The 22,427-nt window shown below is 40.7% G+C and overlaps 1 protein-coding gene across 1 annotated transcript in view; it reads left to right on the top strand.

The window, feature by feature from the left end:
• spire1a (spire-type actin nucleation factor 1a) overlaps nucleotides 1-22,427 on the top strand; it is a 172,614-nt gene that overhangs the window by 132,991 nt on the left and 17,196 nt on the right. Inside the window, exons 7-9 of the mRNA XM_048596194.1 lie at nucleotides 4,730-4,816; nucleotides 5,932-6,061; nucleotides 19,666-19,829. Coding sequence (XP_048452151.1) covers nucleotides 4,730-4,816; nucleotides 5,932-6,061; nucleotides 19,666-19,829 — 381 coding nt within the window. The remainder of the gene's footprint in view (nucleotides 1-4,729; nucleotides 4,817-5,931; nucleotides 6,062-19,665; nucleotides 19,830-22,427) is intronic.

Below are 22,427 nucleotides of genomic sequence, written 5' to 3'. Positions count from 1 at the left end.
CTGGCTACGTTAATAGCTGGTATTCATGTGAAGTAGTTGAGCTAGGATTATGCATACTACTGGTTTCTGCTGATGTTCCTGAATTGTATGCAATATTAGGGGAGGTTCTCTGTGTCCTTCCAGGAGTCCGTTTAACTATAATTGAATGTCAAGCTGGAAAATTGGTTCACTGGTGCCATCTGATGGTAAGCTCAGTCTCCATTGTAAGGAAGCCAGGAGAACAATAGTCTCTCTTTATTTTGCAAGGCAAGGCTTGGTGTGCCTCTTTTTCCCATCTTGCCCTAGCTACATTCCCTCTAACACAAGTGAGCTTGTCAAAGGTGAATAGATTCAACCCTTGACAAAGCCCCACAGATACTGGCAACATGGTTTATGTATCTGTCTCCTGGTTTGTATTCCTGTCTCTCGGTTTCCTGGTAACATTAAGAAAGAAATGTGCCAGATTAATGGTCTTAGACATCAAGTTGTAGTCTAAATGAATCAATGTTAAAGAATAATGAGTTTACATTGTTCATGTTACTGAAAAATTATTCTTAAACTCAGGATATAGAAATTAAACACAAGTCCAAAAAATCTAACAGTATGAGACATTATTCTGCTTTTTAGAAGAAAATGCTCCATATACTCCAGCAAAGACATATCAAATTTTCAAACTTGACAGATATTTGAAGAGTTTGTCTCAAAGGGCAATTCATCAAGTTAGAAACATAAGGCAGGAGAATATCCAAAATAAAGATCAACTGTGAGCATTCTTAGACTCTGCTGTATGTTTGCAACTTGGCTAATTTTCGAACCAAGCTACTCCAGAGCAACAGAGTTTCATTCACTGTTTCACTGATATTTGAACACTGACTCTTGATTAACTTCAATGAGTTCACCATTCTGTTTCTTGTTCGGTTGATTAGTTAACATTGTATCTTCAATGGAAGGAAAGCCAGTGTAAGGTGTTCTTCTTGCTGTTTGATAATAGGGTGACAATAACCATGAAAGCACCCTCCATAGAGTCCCTTCTGTATCTTAGAGGGTTCCCAGCTGTTGAGTACATCCAAGACTAAGATTGGTTATATTTTGGGCACTTTGGAAAATCAAGAGATCTAGGGATCTTGGAAGAACATGGATTTGATTCACAAGTTCAGCCATGATCTCATTTGAGTAGCAGAGTTGTCATGAGGGCTCACACAGTGGGTTTCTCTACCTACTTTCCCGTATCTTATGGTCTTCTCTATAAGGCCAGCTCACCACCACCTTAGGGCAATTAGCGATTACCGATAAACCTACCCCACAGAACAATGCCAATATACTGTGAAGAATTTTTTTTAAAAACTGTAACATACATCGATCATTCAATATGAATTTGAAAAGGAATGTTTACAGGGTAATAAAGATTCACCTTCTTACCTGTGGAAATACGTTCTCCTTAATTACTCTATCAAAGCCAATTTTTAAAAAAAACCCTGCTTAACCTTCTCTGCTGAAGATAAACTATCCTAGATGACTGAAGGCTCCTCACATGTCGACAGTCGTAAAATCTTATCATTAGGCATCTGACTTTCCAACGTGCACTAACATCAGGCAAGACTCACCATGATGAAGTGAAGTTGAAAATGACTCTTCTATTATGAACGTTCTTCAGTTCTGAAAGGAAATCCCATTGGACTCATAATACGAACTCTTTCTCTCTCCAGAGATAGTGCCAGACCTGTTGAGTTTCCAAAACTTTCTACTTGATTATGGCATTTTTTCTAGTAATGGTGTCTAACAGCAGATCTTGGGAGAAAGATGAAAATCTAATATTGTGAGGTTTATTTTCCAAATGTTTGACTCACTCCTGCCTCTGTGATCTCTCCCACCTGTCTGCTGTATATCTGAGAATCTCTGCTAGCTGTCAATTTGTGTCTACTGTACCACAGAAATCCGCATTACAAAAAAAGGCCAATTAGTTCACTTCTCTAATGTTTGTACAGTGTAAACAATCCAACATTTATCATCTTGTCTGTTAGCTTCCCAACGGACCTGTAGATTTCTCATTCCTTTCCATTCATGTTCTCAAGTTTTGCTGTTGGGCTAATTTTCATCATTCAGGTGCAAGGCATCTAAATATTTAAGAAGCTTTACACAGATTTGTTCCATTAATAGGTCAGATGCTAACAGTGCATAACCTTCTAGCAATAGTCAATTTGTATAGTTATTCACCAGCAGCAGATATGGAATTGGCTGAGTTTAGTAAGTACAGTCGTAGTGAGAGAAGAATACAAGGGCAATGAAATGTTTTATATTAATTAAAGAAAGGTTGAGCTGTAAGGGACAATATTCTCCAAAAGCTGTGGAAACAAAGCATTGGGAGCCTTCTGCAAAGATGAGTATTGGAGTAATACACCCAAACACCTCGACCACTTAATTTGATGGCTGTTAAGTTGGTATAGCACCAATAACCTATAACTAATAACAGTTTGCCTGTGTCCCAAATTATCCCCATTGCTTAGCATAGTAACAAGGGTGATAATCAAGTTTCAATCCAATTGTTAATTAATTGCTACCACCTTCCCATATGCCAACTTTGTGTTTCATAGTAACCATTGACATTTTTAAAACTGAAGGCAAAATTTTGATCTTGCCCTAATGCTAATGCAGGCCCTGAGCAGACTGACACCATTGTTAAAAATATCAAGGTCTCTAAAAGTGAACGATGGTAATTTGATGGCTACAACTAGTCAGCTAAAGCTAGGGAGCTTGCTTTCATACCTTGTACAGAGGCATTTGGTGAGTTTTAAAAGAACCATCTGACATGAGATCTACTAGTGCTTCTTTTTGGAAAACAGCAGTTTCTGCTGACCATGCCCACTTTCACAAAATCCTGCTTACCCATTGCCCATATGTTCCTATCAAGGGGATATGGTCGCACAGTGGATTTGATTCTGGACTAGTAATCCAGAGGCTGAACTAGTCGCCTGCAGACATGAGTTGGAATTGTGTCACAACGACCGAGAATTTACATAAATCTGAAGTAAAAAGCAAGTTTTGGTGGCCATGACTCGAGACCCACAGCAATGTGGTTGACTCTCAGTTGATCTCTGAGCCATTCAGTTCCACTCAGGATGGTCACCACCAAATACTCATGGGCAGTTAAGGAGGAGAAATAAATGCTGATCTTGACAACACAATATCCATGTCCCATGGATGAGAAAAGAATGTCACTCTATAATGGATCTGAAAATGCTCAGCTTCCTCTTGGGAAATGTTTATCATAGTCTGTTTCTGAATTAATATATTTTGCAAAGCAAAGTAAAACACAAGTACAAATAAAAACAAGTCATACTGGAGAAACCCAGCAGGTCTGGCAGCATCTGTGGGGAGAGAAACTCAGAGTTAATGTTCCAAGTCATATTGGACTCAATGTTACCCCTTTTCTCTCTCCCCAACGATGCTGCCAGTCCAGCCTGAGTTTCTCCAGCACAACTTTTTTTTATTTCATCTTTCCAGCATCTACAGTATGTTGCTTTTATTATAAGTATGAATAAAACCTCTGTCTTTGCAGTTCAAGATTTGAAGGTGTTAACTACAGTAGGACATAACTGTATGTACATCGTGCATTACATGCCCAGTTGCATTGATTCTGACACTGTTAAAAGGAAAATGCATTCTCATAGTTAAGCCACAGGCGATGGAGTGTGTGATTCTTATGATTTTAAAAACTTGAAGGTTACTGAAGAAATGTATTCAAGATACATGCTAACCAAGTGTTTGTTGATGTCTGATATGTTTCCATGCTGGAAACTAAGTTGATTATTGTTTCAAATAAAGTATAGAGTTATCATAGAGCAGAGTAATGGAGTCCTACAGCAGAGAAACAGAACCTTTGGTCCAACTCTTTGCCGACCAAATGTCCCAAACTAAGCTAGTCCCATTTGCCTGTGTTTGGCCCATATCCCTCTAAACCTTCCTATTCATGTACCTGTCTGAATATCTTTTAAATGTTGTAACTGTACCTGCATATACCACTTCCTGTAGCAGTTAATTCCATGTACTCATCACCCTCTGTGTGAAAAAGCTGCCCCTCAGGTCCCCTTTTAAATCTTTCCCCTCTCATCTTAAAATTATGCCCTTTAGTTTTAAACTCCCCTGATGAAAATTCAATGCATTAAAATTTGATCAACCAGTCTCATGAAAATACACCTTACACTAGGATTCTTAACCTACTATGAAAACAAACGTTTTTTGTTTTATAATCACCTGGAGTTGTCAATCAAACTATTCCCTTAAGAGGCACCCAATGAGCTAAGTTCAGGTTGTAAAATCAGTCATACAGCACAATTCCTACAATGACAGCCCTCAGAATTATTTCAACAGAGTGAAACAGAAAACACTGATTGTTGTTTTTAAACTCCACAGGTTTGCAAAATTCCTGCACAGCTTTGACAGTTCCAGTGAGTTTTGAAATTCCAATAGTCTTTTACAGTCCAACAAACTTGGACAGTTGTTTAACATCTTGACATTTCTTCAACAGCTTCAACAGATTGTGGATATTTTGACAGAGCTGTGCAAGAATTCAGACTCAAATATAGTGATCTCTCGTAATATTTCCCAGACCTGCCTGTCAGACAAATCCTTTGGGATTCCGTTAAATATTGACCACATATCCTAGGGGATATCCTTTCCTGGTGTACATTAGTAGTGATCCATTTAAAAAGTGGTATGATTTCCATGACTAATTTTTACTTCTGTGCTGCAGGTTAATGGTAATGTCCCTCCGAAACTGAAGAAAAGTGCCCACGAAATGATCCTGGACTTTATTCGCTCAAGGCCTCCATTAAACCCTGTGAGTGCAGCTGATATTTTTAGAATGCAGAATAGTCACAACTGACCTGCAGGACAGTGCAATATGTTTGAGTGACACCGTGGCCATGAGTGTGAACATATTGTGATTAGAAACTTACTTTGAGCTTTTTGCGTAGGTTAGCACTGCTGAGGCAGGTAGAGGAACATGACAGCGCCTCAAAATGGAGCTGCCCTTGAGAGTCTGATTAATATTTGAAAATAATAGATGACTCACGGCCATCAGTGTTCAGGAGAAACCCTTCCTTAGGAAGGGAATGGCCAAGGCTGATGCCTCTGCATTATGGCCCTGTATAAATGTATCCAAGAAAATAAAATGTTCTTTTCTTCATTAAAGAATATTAGAAGAAATTAAACATTGACAGGAGATGGTGGTATCATGGTTATGTCACTGGACTAGTTCTGAGGCTATGGTTTCGAATCCCACCAATGTAGCTAGTGAAATTTGAAATGTAAAGCTAATCTCAGCAAATTGTAACCATGACAGCTATCATTGACTGCTGTGAAACCTCATCCAGTTCCTTTAGGGAAGGAAATTGGCCATCCTTACCTAGTCTAGCCCACACGTGACTCCAGACCCACAGCCATACGGCTGACTCTCAAAATGTGCTGTGATATGGCTACTCAATCATGGGAGATTAGGCGTGTGCAACAAATGTTGGCCTTGCTAGTGACACCTATATCCTGTGGCCCTTGCATCTCCTAACTCAGTATGGGCAAAGGGGGTGATCCGGCATGGGAAGATCCCAGTAATTTCCCTTGAATGGCCCTCAACAGTTACATCGAGCCCAGCCCTGGAAAACCGTTTGAAAACTGGCACACAGCAGGAAGGCAAATTGATGATCCACTTTCAAATTTTCCTCCAATCCCTCCTCCTTAGGTACAGGAACATACTACCAGTCTCTCCACATCGTCCCTACACAACCCATTCATAATTCTAAACCAGGTCAAATCCTAAATTTATTCTTTTCTAAAGAAAGAAGTCCCAGCCTGATCCATCATTCCCGATAGCTTTTACCTCTCAATTTTGTTACCAGCCTCGTGTTTGCACTTTTGCCAGTCAGATTCGTAACTGTTGTTATTTTTTCTGGGTCATAGGCATCTGCGCGGAAACTCAAGCCACATCCACCACGTCCTCGGAGTCTTCATGAAAGAATATTAGAAGAAATCAAATCTGAGCGAAAACTACGGCCAGTATCACCCGATATGATTAGGCGTAGCAAACACGGTAAGTCTGTGGCAGTAAAATTACCGATCTACAAAAGCTGTGATTTTTGCATCATGTTTCCTTTATTTATTTGCGACGAAATATCAAAAATATGCGATGTACCAAATTCCATTTCAAAGTCAGTGCAGAACACCACAATTCCTTTTATCATTATTCATTAATTTTAATGAAAGATTAAAATAAAGAGAATCTAATGAGAATGGTTGTGGATAATGGATACAATTTGAAAGGTGCCAATTGGCTGATTATATTAAGGATGTGAATGCATTGGAGAGAGCTCAGAAGCAGTTTATGGAAATAGTTCCAGGAATGAGAGACTTCAGTCATGGGGATAGATTGAAGAAGCTGGAACTGTTCTTCTTGGAGAGAAGGCCGAGAGGAGATTTGACAGAAGTTTTCAAAATCATGAATGAGCTGGACAGAGCAGATGTGGAGAAACTGTTCCCACTCTTGCAAGGAGCAAAAGATTTAAAGTAATGTGTAAAAAAAGCAAGGGTGAACTGAAGAAATATGTGTTCACTCAGTGAATAGTTAGGGTTGGAAAGGCACTGCATGAAAATGAGGTGGAGGCAGGCTCAGTTGTGGAGTTCAAGAAGGCATTGGATGTTTATTTGAATAAAAGGATAATATGCAAAGGTATGGGAGAAGAAAGCAGGAGATTGGCACTAGGTAACAATCCTTGTTTGTAGAACCAGTAGAGGCATGCTGGCCTGAATAATCTCCTTCAACTCTGTTACACTTCTGTGATTATAAAGCTGTTTTTAAAAAGCTGCTTATGTAATGTTCTAAAGTATGATTTTTAAAACAAAATCTTAAATGCGGCTTGTGGTGAAGCTAGATTGCCTCCTAGTGCCCAATCTCAGAGCAGTATTGTCAAAGGTGGCTGAAGCCTATGCATAGCTCTTGGATCCAGGCACTGTAACCATGGGAGCTTGGGGGGCCATCAATGAAGTTGAAGCAGATTGCATTTCAGTAGCATCTTATCGCACCTACAGACTGACTCACGTGTCACCACCAGTGAATTAGTTTTACCGTGCATCCACTGTTGTCATGTTGGCAACAGCACTGGGTAAACTGCTCACAAACAGGAAGAAAATGTATGACCAGTCGGGTTGTTGCTGACATTTTATAAAAGAATTTTTGCTCACTCTTGGGATGTGAGACTCGATGCCTGGGACGGGCATTTATTGCCCATCCCTAATTGCCCTGGTGGGTGGTGATGAGCAGATGTGTGGTCAAGGTACATCCAAGGTGGAGTGGGGTAACAGTGTTTTGAACCATTGACAGTGAAGGAGTAGCATTATGAGCCCAAGGCAGGATGATTGGCAACTTTGAGGGTGATGTGTCCCATGGATCCACTGCCCCTGTGCTTCAATGATGATGAAAAGAGGAAGGCTAGATTTCAGAAGTGGGAAAACTATTGTTCTCTTTGAATTGGATCTTTATCATGCATTTAATGCAGCACACAGGGTTTCACTTTAATGACTATTCAACAAATGGTGCTTTCAGACATGCAAGCCTCCCATAGTCCAGCATTGACATATGAGTTTTGGTTACAGCCAGCAGCTCTCAGCCTCAAAATTGAGGATGCCACCAACTGAGCAAAGCCGACATGTGTAATAGCATTTCCTCATTATGTTTTAATCTTGTTCTTCAGGCATGCATCGGTATCAATGAATGTGTGTGTGTGTGTGTGTGTGTGTGTGTGTGTGTGTGTGTGTGTGTGTGTGTGTGTGTGTGTGTGCTTTACAGTAATCTCCAGGAACCTTTTAGAATGATAATAGTGAACCACTACAATTGTAAGATACACTGTTAAGGACATTTAAAGGCCCTTCATTTACCAATGATGTTTTTTTCAAATTAAAAGGCAAATATTAAGACATTAAAGAAATTAAAAATTGAATTTGATTCAAGGTATTGATTTGGTTGGCCGGCATTTTTATGGTTTACAATACAATAAGGTACCTGCTTTGTTGCCCTGCGAGACATCAATGAAATGTCTAGAGGATCCACAGGTCATTCAACCACATCAGGATCTCTGGAATACTCAGAATCCCTACAGTGTGGGAGCAGGCCATTTGCCCCATTGAGTCCACACTGCCCCTCTGAAGGGCATCTCACCCAGACCCACCCCCTGTCCTATCCCTACATGTTCCACCCTAGACACTATGGGCAATTTAACATAACCAATCCACCTGACCTGCACATCTTTGGGCTGTGTGAGGAAACTGAAGGACCCGGAGAAAACCCATACAGACACAGGGAGAATGTGCAAACTCCACACAAACAGTCACTCAAAGCTGGGATCGAGCCCAGGTCCCTGGTGCTGGGAGGCAGCAGTACTAACCACTGAGCCACCGTGCTATTTCTAAATGTGCAGTGTTGCCTTCCATTGTGCAGTTTGTGAAATGATATGCTGTGTGTTACACGGCGCTCAGAGTAGTGTCATGCCACTTAGCTGGCTAAGTAATAATTAATTAGAACTAAATCCTATTTGCATATATATGAAATACTTGTTTATCTGGACATTGAAAGTTCCTCATATAAATGCCTATGGAAAAGTTTGTAATAAATGTGTTGAAATATTACACCAATGTCATGGAATGTTTCAGGGTTATCTTTCATGCCTTTGCTGTGCATGATGCAGCTCCTGCAGTTTGGAAGTGCTCATCACATGACACTTCGTGGGGAATCCGTTGGTACCAGTGGCTGAGCTGATGGTGGCAAGTTTCGCTTGTCACAAAACCACAGAAGTGTTACAGCACAGAAGGATGCTTTCGGCCCATCATGTCTGCACAGGCTCTTCAATCAGCAGCATGTCTTAGTGTCTTTTTCTTGTCTTTTCCTCATCCCCTTGCACATTGTTTCTATTTAAAGAAATCATCCAATATCTCAATTGAACCTGCCTCCACCACATTTCCAGGCAGTGCATTCCATACCCTAACTAGTTACTGTGTGATAATTTTTTTTTTTCTGACATCACATTTGCTTCTTTTGAAATCACTTAAAATCTGTGCCCTCTGATTCTTGATCCTTTCATGGGCCGGACTGTTTCCCCCTCTCTATCTATCTGGCCCATTCAGGATTTTAAAAATTTCTATCAGGTATCCTCTTAGTCTTCTATTGTCCAAGGTGAGCATCCTAATCTCTCCAATCTAAACTCATAACTAAAGTTATTCTGGAACTATTCTTGTAAATGTCTCCTGCGCTATCTTCAATGCATTCCCATCCGTCTTACAGTGTGGCACACAGAACTATAGACTGTACTCCAAATTGAGTTCCAACTCAGTTCCAACTTTCTGAAGAAGGGTCTAGACCCGAAACGTCAGCTTTCCTGCTCCTGTGATGCTGCTTGGCCTGCTGTGTTCATCCAGCTCTACACCTTGTTATCGGAGTTCCAACTAATGTCTTTGGCAAATTCAGTCTTACCTCCTTGCTCTTGTACTCTGTGCCTCTATTAATAAAGCCACTGATGCGAAATTAATGCTCTCCCCACTTGTTCTGCCACCTTCAATGATCTGTGCACACATACACCCAGGTCCCTCTGCTCCTGCACCTCCTTTATTATTGTACCAACTACTTTCTATGTCTTTCAATGTTCTTCCTGCCAAAGAACATCACCTCACACTTCTCTGCTTTAAACTTCATCTATAACCTATTTGTCTACACCAACTTGTTTCTGTCCTCATCACAGTTTATAATGCTCCCAGGTTTCATTTCATCCACAAATGTTGAAGTTATGCCTTGCGTATCAAGATCGCAATCATTTATATATATCAAGAAAAGCAAGAATTCCAGTACCAACCCCTGTGGAACTCCATTACGAACCTTCATCTAACCTGAAAAACATTCAGTGACCATTACTTTCTGTTTCCTATCATTCAGCCAACTGTGTACCCACCTTGTTCATTTTATTCCATAAGCTGAAACTTTCCTCACAAGTCTGTGGTGTGGCGCTGTATCAAACACCTTCTGGAAGTCCATGGATACCAAATCAACAGCATTATATTCCTTTCTGATATCTCTTAAAGAAACTCCAACAAATTAGTTAAATACAATTTTCCCTTTAGAAATCCATATCCATTTCAACTTTCCTTTTCCACGTGATTACTAATCCTATCATGGATAACTATTTCTAGAAAATTCGCCACCACTGAAGTTAAACTGACTTGCCTTAAATGCTGGGCTTATCCTTGCAATCTATTTTTAACAGGGGTGTGATGTTTGCAATTTTTCACTCTTGGGGCACCTCCCCTAGATCTAGGGAAAATTGGAACTTTATGGTCAGGGTTTCTACAGTTTCACTCACTTAGTTCATTATCCTCAGATGTAACTCATCCACCCCCAGTGTCTTTCAGCTTTAAATACCAACAATCTATCCAACACCTCTTCCTCATTAGTTTGAACCCTTCTAGTTGCCTCCTCTGTCACCATGGCCTGGGTAGCATGCACTTTCTTGGTAAAGACAAGGTGCAAAGTATCCATTTGATGCCTCATCCATGCCCCCGGCCTCTCCTAACAATGTTGTGTTTCAATAAGGTCACCTCTCATTCTTCTAAATTTCAATGAGTATAGGTCCATCCTACTTGATGTCTCTTCATAAGATAGTCCCTGGTATCAGCAGGGTGAATCTTTTCTGGACTACCTCCAATCTGTACCTGTAACTCCATATACTCCGTACATTCACATACCTGCACAATACTAACCCTGATTTAGACTTCATTACTATCTCCCCAACTGCAATTTCAGGTATTAACTTGAAATTCCCTATGCTAGTGCTATCTGTCTCTGTGTATTTTGTGAACCCTGGTATTCCACTCTAATTTTCTCAGTTGCCACATCCCTGCCAAGTTAATTTAAAACCCTTCCACTTGACCAAGCTGGGCTGTCATATCTTATCGTTACTTCCCTTACATTAATTTTATTCTGCTTTGGATTATGTATTTATTATATTGGCTTTCGCCCCGTCTCTGACTTTCCTTTATTCCTGGTGTTTCACAGTTAAATCTGAGTATAGCTACTTACAATACACTTTCTAATTTACAACAATTTAAATACAGTCTTTGATAGCAATTACTTACCAACCAAAAATTTACCGAGAAGAAAGCACCTCCTCCCTAGCCCTTGATGAACCCCTCTTTCTCAGCACTTTTTACTTCTTCCAGTAAACCTTATTTAAAGCACCTCTTTCTCCCTCTGCATCCAATTCCCTTTTCTTGAAAAACTCAAAATTCACAAGAAAGAAGATCCATCTCTGGTTCTGGGTCATCCAGATAGGAAAGTTTTAATCCTCTATCAACATTGAGCTATCTTTTCTCCATTAAGACTATGACTATCTCTCTGTAAAGAGGATATTCGAATGTGATTCTCGCTATCACCGCGTTAAGGGATAGTACTGGAAGATGTCAAGCATTGATAGAATTGTACTTTATTGAGTGAATCTACAGACTGAATCCCATCATGGACTACTGTTGATTATTCATACAATTGACCATAGATTTTCTGCGGGCTTCTACCCAAGCAATTGCGAACCTCCTTAACCAATCTTAACCATCGAAAATCATGACGGAAGAACAGAAACAGGATGTGCAGTTTCAAAGAGTGAATCCAGTGTCAAAGCTAGTGTAGAAAGGTAAATAAAGTGGGGTATAGAAGTGTTATCAAGATAGGGATAAATGAGCCAGAGGACTGGCACATCACGGAGAAACAATGCCCTGGATTTTGTTTTTGTCCATCCACACACCTTCACTTACTTCACAACAGCCACTGCCTAACTAACAGGGAGCACTGCTAGTTTCACCAGAGTTTTCCAAGCAAACTCCAACCCGTCAGCGAGGAGATGGTGGAAGAAATAGGAGAGGATTGGAGTAGGATAGATTTCTGCTTACCAATGGCTTAAAGGGTTCTGGGAGTAATGTGGGTTAGAAGTGTTCAGTCAACCAGGATCATATTAAAAGGCAGAGCAGTCTCAAAGAGGATCAGAGGGCATAGTCTCAGAATGAAGGGGTGCCAATTTAAGACTGAGATGATTGAAAGTCTTTGGAACATTTTGCCAAGAGAGCTGTGGAGGAAGAGTGCTGGTGTATATTTAAGGCTGAGAGAGATGGATAGATTCTTGATCAGTTGGGGAATCAAGGGATACAGGGTAAAGGCAGGAAAATGGATGTGAGTAATATGATCCTGTTTAATGGCAGAGCAGGCTTGTGGGGCCAAAGGCAATCTTCTATTCCTATTTCTTATACCTTCTTATGGCTTATGGAATAGTATACTCCTATTCCTCACTGTTGGCCTCCACAAAGTTGTCAAAGAAAATTTTCATATTAGTGTTGAAATCTCACAATAGGTTAGTGTCAGCCTTTTTCTCTTCCAGCTTTGTAGAGATCTCTGCACTCTTTCGATTCTGACCTTCGTTGCTGCACCATTTCTGAATGTGCCTCAGAAAAGTCTCTGGAAGTCCCTCCTTAAACTTCCCCATCTTTGCATATCTCTCCACATTAAGACACTCCTTAAAACCTACTCCTCTGGACAAATCTTGAGGTCTCCTGGTGTCTCTTTATGTTGCCCCATGTCTAAGTTTGTCTGGAATGAGTTACCATGTTAAAGACACTATAGAAATGCAAATTGTTGTTGATTGAATTGAAAGAAATTTTTTTTAAATGTATGAAATTGTTGATGAAGAGAGACTGGATTGGTTAGGTCTATATTCACTGGAGTTTTGGAGAATGAGGAGTATCTCATAGGAACCTATGAAATACTAACAGAACTTGACATAGCAAATGTAGGAAGGATGTTCCTGATGAACAGGAGGTCCAGAACTAGGGGTCACAGTTTAAGAATATGGGATAGGCCATTTAGGATGTGTTGAGGAGAAGTGACTTTGACCATGAAGTAGTTAATCTGAGGAATTCTCTGCCATAGAATGCAGTTGAGGCCAAAACATTGAATGTTTTCAAGAAGCAGTTTTTATAGTTTTTAGGGCTAAAGGGGTTAAAGGGAATGGGGAGAAAACAAGAACAGGGTATGTATTGAATGGTGGAGCAGGCTTGAAGGGCTGAATGGCCTACTCCAGCTCCAATTTTCTATGTTTCTATGATCTGATGGTCTTCCAAAGTGATTCTGAGCCAATGTTGAACCTTTATTTCTGTTGTGTCGGGAAAGATATGGTCAAAGGTAGATGAACATTCCACTCGAACCCACTGACACGCATTGTCAAGGTACACGTGAAGAACATAAGAGCAACAGACTGAGTAGCAATCTACAGCAGGAAATCTACAGCAAAAATGCAGAATATGAGGAAAGGTTATGTTGTGGCTTGCTGGACGGTTACATGTTTTCACTACAAGTTGAAATACAAGCTTTATTTATTTGTGGAATGTGGGTGTCATTGCCTAGGGCAACATTTATTGCCTCATTGCCCAGAGGGGAGTCAACCACATTGCTATGGGTCTGGAATCACATCTAGGCCATTGGTAAGAACACAAGAATATTGGTGAACCAGCTGGGTCTTTCACAACAAACAACATTTTGAACACAAATGCCAAGGGATTTCATAAGAACGCTGTCAGACACTGAATTTCAGAAAATATAAGCAGCAGTAAAATTAGAAATTTCCCAACAGTTTCAGGAGCCAAATTGAGAAATAGTGTTGAAGTGACAAAGGAGGTATTAAATAGTTTGCATGTCAGCGTTCACACTAGAACTGATAAGGTTTGTGGGCTACAGACATAAATTGCTACATGGTTTTATGATGTGATTGCATTTAGAGACACAGTTTAAACAAAATCATGAATGACTTCTTAGTATTCATGGGTGGCACGGTGTCTCAGTGGTTAGTACTGCTGCCTCATAGCACCAGGGACCTGGGTTCGATTCCACCCTCTGTATGGAGTTTGCGCATTCTCCCTGTTTCTCCCACAGTCCAAAGATGTGCAAGTTAGGTAGATTGGCCATACTGACTTGGCTGTAGTGTCCAAGGTGGGTTTAAGTTAGGTGGATTAGCCATGGGAAACTCAAGAGTTACAAGGAAACAGTCAGGACATGGGTCTGGGTCGGATGCCCTCCGAAGGGGTAGACTTGTTGGGCCAATTGGCCTGTTTCTGCACTGTAGGGATTCTATGATTCCTGGTTAGGATGAGGGGAAAAAGAGGAAACAGTATTGATTGATGGCACTAATGTTACAGTTCCAAGTAGAAAAGATAGGTTAGATGACTCTACATCAGAATCTATTTGAATTAAGAAACAAAGGGAGGGCTGTTCCATTCATTGATGGGAACCTTTTTAAGGAGTTCCAAACATTGAAAAGTATATAGCTGAATAGATTTTGGGGTAAATTTTTAGAAGTTGTAACAAAATTAAGGTAGTAATATTTAAGAGATTTTAAGTTTTCATGTAAAAACATGATGCCAAGAATTAGAAAAGAGGATTTTTTTTTGCTGTGGGTTCTGAGTCAGTATGTGTTTTGTATAATATGGAAGAAAAATAATGTTAGATCTGGTTTTTTGAGATGAAGTAAGACAAGTAGAATGTGTTACAGCAGGAGAACAGCCGTACCAGCGTCTGCAACATAATTCTATTAAAAAATATCAAAAGTTATGAGGCTCAATGATGGAAGAGCCAATGTCACTGTTTTAAGAAAGAAGATAAACACACGTATATTGGGAAGAATGATTGCCGGGTATAGCAGTAACAAAAGGACAGAGAGATTTGAGGAAAGGGATTGTTCAGATAGTTCAGCATGTGTCCTTTAGTGGGAAAATGTATAGCACAGAATACCCAAAGATGTGAAAATTAAAGTAAAATGTTAAAAAGGAGGCTTTTGACAGCATTAGGAGTGAGATGCATTCAATATCCAGAAAGATCACGGTAATTTCAGTAGGGAATTGAAAAAGCAAATATGACAATGCAATGTAAGATTTTGAGAAAAGATTAGCATTATTCGCATTAGTCAACATTAAATTGAACCTTTAAACATTTTCTAAATTTGAGGTATAAGAGGTAGGTAGGGTAAAAGTTGGGCTTGTTAGGCACTCAAAAGGAAATCTTCTTGTTGAGGCTGAGGGCAGGGCTAAAGTATTTAAAAAGTACTTGTATCTGTCTCCACAATGGGTTACAGTAGAAGAGAAAAAGGAAGATACAGACAGGATAGTATTAGCTAGAGAAGGTGAACCAAAAGAGATAATCTTTTTTGGAAGTTAACATCTCACCCAGCCCAGATAGCATGCAACCTAGATTCACAGCTAGAAACATCAAAGGTCATTGGATGCAGGCATTGTGTTGGACTATTGAAGGGTTGATATGATACCCCTACTCAGAAAGGGGGAGCTGGTGGCATGGTGATGATGTAACTGCATAGCCATCCAGTGGCCCAGGCCAGTGTTCTAAGTTTGAATCATACCATGGCAGATAGTGAAATTAGAATTCAATAAAATCTGGATTAAAAAGCTAATCCAATGGCAGCCAGGTAAACAGTGTTGGTTGTTGATAGTGATGAACAAAACTCCAGATTTTGGAAAACCTAGACAGGATGGCAAAGTGGGCAGAAACAAGGCAAACAAATGTCAGTGCAGGAAGTGTGGAATATTGTTGAAAACTGCACATATTGTCAAAGCCTTTCATCTTGCACTCTTCAGCACATTTGCAAAAATACTGAGGTAAGGAGGAACAATATTCTAACTGGTATGAGAAGACAGTGCTGATTGGTTAGTAACTGGAGTCTAGTAAAGGTTTGCCATGGAGAATGCACCAGTTATGTGATGACTGACAGCTAACAGCCAAGATTTGTTTAAATTTAAACAAGGCAGGTTGACCTGGTCAAGGAATGAATGAGAGAATTATTGTCGCCTAGTCTAAGTTGAAACAGGCACAACGTATGTACATAATACTTCTCTCTGTAAAGAACCGAACCCTGTGTATTGATATATATAGCTACAAATACCCACAAATGCACAATACTGGGAGCCCAACCAGACTCAGATTGAGCAATGGGGTACAATCAGGCATGTTACTAAGCCAATATATTCTCTAAAGTCTCAAAATTTCTCATTAGTCGGCACAAAGTAAATTGATCTCAGTACTGTCGTACCAGGAGACATAATTTGGATTCAGGTCAGTAGCTGTTCTTGTAAAATGATGGCCAGAATTTTAACCGTGGAAGCTGGACCCTTGATGGCAGGAAACGGAGAGGCATCTTGCCAGTGGCAGCCAATCAATAAGCTGCTGCCGGGGATTGCTGTCCAATCACTAAGAGCTGCCAGAGGCTAATATCCAGTCCCAAAGAGGTACCAGCCCCACCATGAGCACCACCTCTTGTGGTGGCTGTTGCTATGGCAGCAGTTGCAGAGAAGAGGCACCCTAATAATTAGGGATCCTGAAAGAGAGGCAGTGAGGCCTGGGAAATGCCAGGGCCCTGGTGATTGTGGGGATTTGTTGTGCATTTAAGGAGCTTAATTGGGTTCCAAGTAGACAGCCATTCTTCTCACTTTCCTGCCACTGAGCTGACAGTGGGAAGACATCGAACAGTCTTGTCCCTGAGCCCTTCCCCTGCCATTCTGTCCGCCTGCCTGTTTCTCAGCCCATCAGCCCAAGGCTTAGCAAACTTCTGGCCTGTGCATTTGCTTATTGGGAAATTGAGTTTGGCCTCAGTTCTCAGGAAATTGGTAATTTGAATATCTGCCAGCGTTATTTACAGTTCACACTTGAAGGCTGACTGTTGGAAGCAGGTAGCGACTTGTTCCCTCTGCCTGTGAAATCATACTCCGGTAAGAGAAAACAATATCTTGCAGAGGAAGTGGAAATAATAGAGAAAAGTATCACTGTGATACAAAACAAGGGTCTGTTGTAGCATCCTTATGGATCCAGTAGTGTCACGAACCAACCCACATCATAAAGAAGCAGTAAATCTCCACGCGCCTGCATTAATTGTTTTCTTTCATTGAGATCTAACCGTGCGGATAATTGGAATAATGTTTGGTATCTTTTACTGCCCAATCTTTATTAGTTCTCTAAGAAGGTCGAAAGATTTTAATGTGAGATGAAATTCTAACAATTATTTTCTCCATTTTTTTCCCTAACCATCCAATTGTTTTTCTTACAGTAATGAGGCCACTTAGCATGTCTTGCAGTTTTGACTTGTCAGGTAAAGGCAGCTCCAGTACCTGACGTGGTGGTTTTTGTCATGTCTTGCTTTTGCTTTCGCATCTTTCACTTCATCTGCCTTTGTTTTAACCATTCTCAGTAACTTTGGTTACTTTAACGTTGCTGTTGGCTTTATAGTTTGTGCTTGGTGCCACAGCTTTGTTGCTCGTGGTTTCAATGTCTACGGTAATGGGGTGCTTTCAGCATATTGCAAGTTGAGCTTATGTCAAAAAAGAGAGTTCGGTTGGATGTGGAAGTGCTGTTTTTATTTATTTGTTCATGGGACTTGAGTGGCACAGGCAATGACAGTATTTATTGCCCACCCCTAACTGCTGTTGACAATGTGGCAGTAAGCTGCCTACCTGAACCACTGCAGTCCGTGTGGTGAGGTTACGCCACAGTGCCATCAGGCAGAGTTCAAGATATGGTGAAGGAGTCTCAATATAACCATGTGTGACTTGGGGGTGATGGGGTTTCTGTGCATCTGCTGCTGCCAATGTCCTACAAGATGGGAACTGTCAAAGAAGCCTACCATGCATGCCCCCAGAGGGGTTGGAAAGATGGAGCTGAGCACCTGTATATAGATATAGATATATATATATATATATATATATACACACACACATATATATGGCATCTGCCATTCTCCAGGGACAGCATGTAGATGAAGACTAGGAAGGGACCAAGATAAGATCTTTGGGGATTTCAGAGGCAGGAAGGAAAAGTGATTGGATTAAATTTTCTGGATTCAATTGGAAAGCAAAATGTGAAATCAGGAATCAGCCTTCCCTTTGTTTTTCGCTTAGTTTTTCTTTTCTCCCTCATGAGATGATTAAAGAAGCTTTCTGTGTAGATGAGCGAAGATCTTTCTTAGCTCCATATGTGCTGTATTCTCATGAATGACTTTAAAAGGCTGTATCCATCACACGATGTGAGTGATTGAAGTTTATCTGCTGAGCTCATCCTTTTCCTGCTTTACTGTAGAAGACAAGCTGCTAAAACACAGAATGGGAAATGTTGGGCTTGTGGCCTGAAACAGTATGTAACGTGTTTGGTTAGAGTATATGGCATTGCATGACTGTGAAAATCAAATTTGCTGACTGTTTCGAATCTCTCCTGATTTTTATTTTCAAAGGTGTGATCTAAACTCTCAGAATTTATGCAACACACAGTGTCTAGATCTACCCCATAAAATCTTTCCAAGCAAAGAGCACTGGTTAGAGGTCAGGAGTTAGAGTTTTTTTTTAATCCTGCACCCATCTACGCTCCAAAAAAATGCTCAAAAACTAGAAGTACTGAGGCTATATGTGATGCCTCTACACAAATCAAGGATGTACTCTGGACCCTATCTTGTCTGTGTGCCTCAGTGCCTTGTTGAGCTGTGCATTTACTCATTAGACCAGTGGGGATGTTAGACAGTTCTGAAGAGAGACCGCTCAGTTGGACCCTTACTGTTGAAGTAACCAGCTGTTTTTTTTTATTCTGCATGTTGCATTACAAAAAAAATGGCTTTCACAAGCACTCTTCCACTACTTCAATTATTTAAATAATTGTTCTTTCCCCTAAGTCCCCACAAGCCACCCCCCCGCCATTAAAGGAGCAAACAATGATGTTCTATACAACCTCTCTCTTGGGGTTGGCCTGTCATAATGTATTGGGATGAACTCACCTCTGACCCTTGCTCCCATCTGAGTATTGAGCGGCTCATTATTCCTGCTGACATGGAAGGAGGGTCTTTTTTGTTTAAGTTAATAAAAAACTGCAGTCAGCAGCTCTTGGTACATGGGCTGGAACATCAGTTTCAAATTCCATTATTTCACGAGGCCGCTTTTCAATTTTGTGTCTAAAGAACTGAATGTTTCAACCAAGGGAAGAACTTTGACGTTCGAATTGCAGCAGGCCATTCAGCCACTCGAGTCTGTGCCATCGATCAGTTAGATCATAGCATACCTGAGGGGTTGCCGGGAAAGTGATGGTGTACGCCTGAGCTGTGGCTATGGCAATGTCGTAGTAAGCAGGCATGCCGTTTGTGGTCGGTGTCTTTTTGAAAATTTTGCACAATAGAGAAGATTTTACAAGAGACTTCAAGCAACAGAGTTCATCTGGTGAGAAGGGTTTTGCCCTGTTTCATGATTAGAGTTGCCACATTTGCCCGGTTTGCTAAGGAAGGGAAAAAGGTTTGCAATTTGCTTATGTAGGAAACGTATTGAAGACTGTGATAGCTTTAACATAGCACCAGAATAGGAATGGTACACTTTCACTTTTAACTTTTTAGACTTTTTAGAAGACTTTTTAAAAGATGTTGTACTTTTTAGATGTTTTAAAAGAAACACACTGCCTGAAACAAAACCAGGCACGTGGCAACTCTAACTTTGACATGCAGGGGGCAGAAGGAGTATAGTGTAGGAATAGTCTCCTGCAAGATTCACTCTTCGAGTAGACTTTTTGATTCACTTTTCCCATGTTTACAGATGTGACGACCCCGGAAAGGAGCAAAAAGACTTCACCCCCTCCCGTTGCCAATGGCGCAATTATGTCTCAAATTACTGAGACTGATGCCCATACCTCACAAGTTCAAAGAAGAAAACTCCTGAAGGCACCTACGCTGGCAGAGATAGACAGCTCCGACTCTGAGGTAAGGAAAAATGTGCTCGTGAACCTAGCCTCTGTTGTTCTTCTATTCATGTGCATCTGTCCATTTGTGTGTGCGTATGCACATGTGAATGTGTATGTGTATTTTTTCCTGCAGAGAGCCTGTGTGTGTGTGTGTGTGTGTGTGTGTGTGTGTGTGAGAGACAGAGAGAGAGAGAGCACGTGTGTCGGTCAGTATTTTTTTGCCTGTAGCTACACACTGGAGAAAGAAGTCGAGGCTTTTTCTCTTGCACTCACATCAGGACTGAAATGCAGAAACCAAATTTAGAAAGTTCACATGTCTATGTTGCACATCAATCCTGATGAAAGACCAAAGCCTTGACATCATTTCTCTTTTTATTTGAAGGGTTTTAAGTTCAGTATTACCAAGCACTTAATAATAGAAATATCTCCAGAGTGAAACTACCCATATGTGTTTAAGGGGAATCTCAGTATACATACATGTGACCTTATTGAAACACAAGATTCTTAAGAGGCTTGACAGGTTAAAAAGTGAGAGAATGTTCCCTTTCATGGGAGAGCCTAGGACCAGAGGGTATAGTCTCAGAATAAAGGGATGCCAATTTAAGACTGAGATAAGGAGGAATCTCTTCTCTCAGAAGGTTGTGTGTCTTTGGAAATCCTAGCACAGACAGCTGTGGGAGCAGAGTCCTTATGTATGTTTAAGGCTGAGAAAGATACATTTTTGATCAGTTGGGGTATCAAAGGTTATGGGGAAAGTGTAGGGAAGTGGAAGTGAGGAATGTTGGATCAGCCTTGATCCTACAAAACGGTTGAGCATGGTCAAGGAGAAAGAAAGTAATGGATAAATGTGATGGTAAAGTTAGATGCAGTAGATATGGAGATGGTTCATAGAGTCATAGAGTCACACAGCATGGAAACAGACCCATTCGTCCAATTAGTCCATGCTGACCATGTTCCCAATCTAAACTAGTCCCACTCACCTGTGTTTGGCCCATTTCCCTCCAACCTTTTGTATTCATGTATTTATCCAAATATCTTTTAAATGTTGCAACTGTACCTACATCCACCACTTCCTCTGGCATTTCATTCCACATACGAACCACCCTCTGTGTAAAAACAAAAGTTGCCCCTCGGGTCCTTTTTAAATCTTTCTCCTTTCACTTTAAAAATATTGGCCCTAGTTTTCAATCCCCCCCACCCTAGGGAAGAGACTCTTGCTATTTGTGGAGAATAAAAGCCCAGCAAAGATAATTTGGGTCAAATACTTGCTTCTTTGCTGAAAATGTATGTAATTCGCTAAATACGTCAATGTCACTGTAGTATTCCTTTTTCCAGTTGATAGAGAGAATTCAAGGAAAAGCTAATGTATATTCAGAGCTGTCAGAAGCTGCAGCAACTTAATATGCAAATTCTGTGGCAACTGCTACCATTATGGGAAATTAAATTCTGTGTCACATCTGCTCAAGGTCGGAGTCATCCCAATCTCATGCATTAACTTTTTATACTTTACTAAAAGCTGGTAAACTGGTGGTCTTCGTTTAGAGTGATTGTATTTATTTTTGAACAATGTAGTTTTCCTTTTGTTCATGGGATGTGGGCATCACTGGCTAGCCAGTGTTTTTTGCCCAACCCTAATTGCCCAGAGGGTAGATAGGAGTCAGCCACATTGCTGTGGGTCTGGAGTCACATGTGGCCAGACCAGGTAAGGACACCAGATTTCCTTCCCTAGAGGACATTAGTGAACCAGTTTGGCATTTATGACAATTGACAGAATTAGGCTTAGTTTTATCCAGATTTTTATCGAATATCGAATTGAAGCTCCTGTGTGTTATTTAGGTCTTTGCCGTATTAATTAACATTCTTACTTATTCCCCACTTGGTGCTTTCTTTATTCACTCATGGGATGTGGGTGTCGCTGGCTGGGCCAGCGTTTATTGCCCATCTCTAGTTGCACTTGAGAAGGTGGTGGTGAGCTGCCTTCTTGAACCGTTGCAGTCCATGTGCTGTTAGTTGACCCACAAAGTCCTGAGGGATGGAATGCCAGGATTTTGATCCAGCGACAGTGAAGGATCAGCAATATATTTCCAAGTCAAGTGGCTTGGAGGGGAACTTGCAGGTGGTGCTCTTCCCATGTAACTGCTGCCCTTGTCTTTCTAGATGATAGAGGTCATGGGTTTGGAAGGTGATGTCTGATTTCTGCAGTGCATCTTGTAGATCATACACACTGCTGCTGGTGAGGGAATGGATGTTTGTGGATATGGTGTCTATCAAACTTTGTCCTAGATAGTGTCAGACTTCCTGAGTGTTGTTGGAACTGCACTCATCTTGGCAAGTGGCAGTAATGTCTACAACCATTGAATAAATAAAATAAATGGTACATGGACCATATGATTCCAGGAAATCAGATCAGGAATAGGATCAACAGAGTATGCTGCACCTTTCAGTGAGATCATTGTTGACCTTCTAGCATTGTTGATCTTCATTTTCCTATCTTGTGCCTTTATACTTTATCCCTTACCTGGCAGAATATTATTTAAGCATTGTGTGAATTTTAGTTAGACATGACCCAATTTAAATCAAGATGATGAGTAAAGGTACCTAACCTTCAATGTGAGAT

Source organism: Rhincodon typus, chromosome 4, assembly GCF_021869965.1.
Source record: "Rhincodon typus isolate 14 chromosome 4, sRhiTyp1.1, whole genome shotgun sequence".
NCBI lineage: Eukaryota > Metazoa > Chordata > Chondrichthyes > Orectolobiformes > Rhincodontidae > Rhincodon > Rhincodon typus.
Note: the sequence above shows the minus strand (reverse complement) of the source record. Positions and strands in the feature narration are given on the sequence as shown.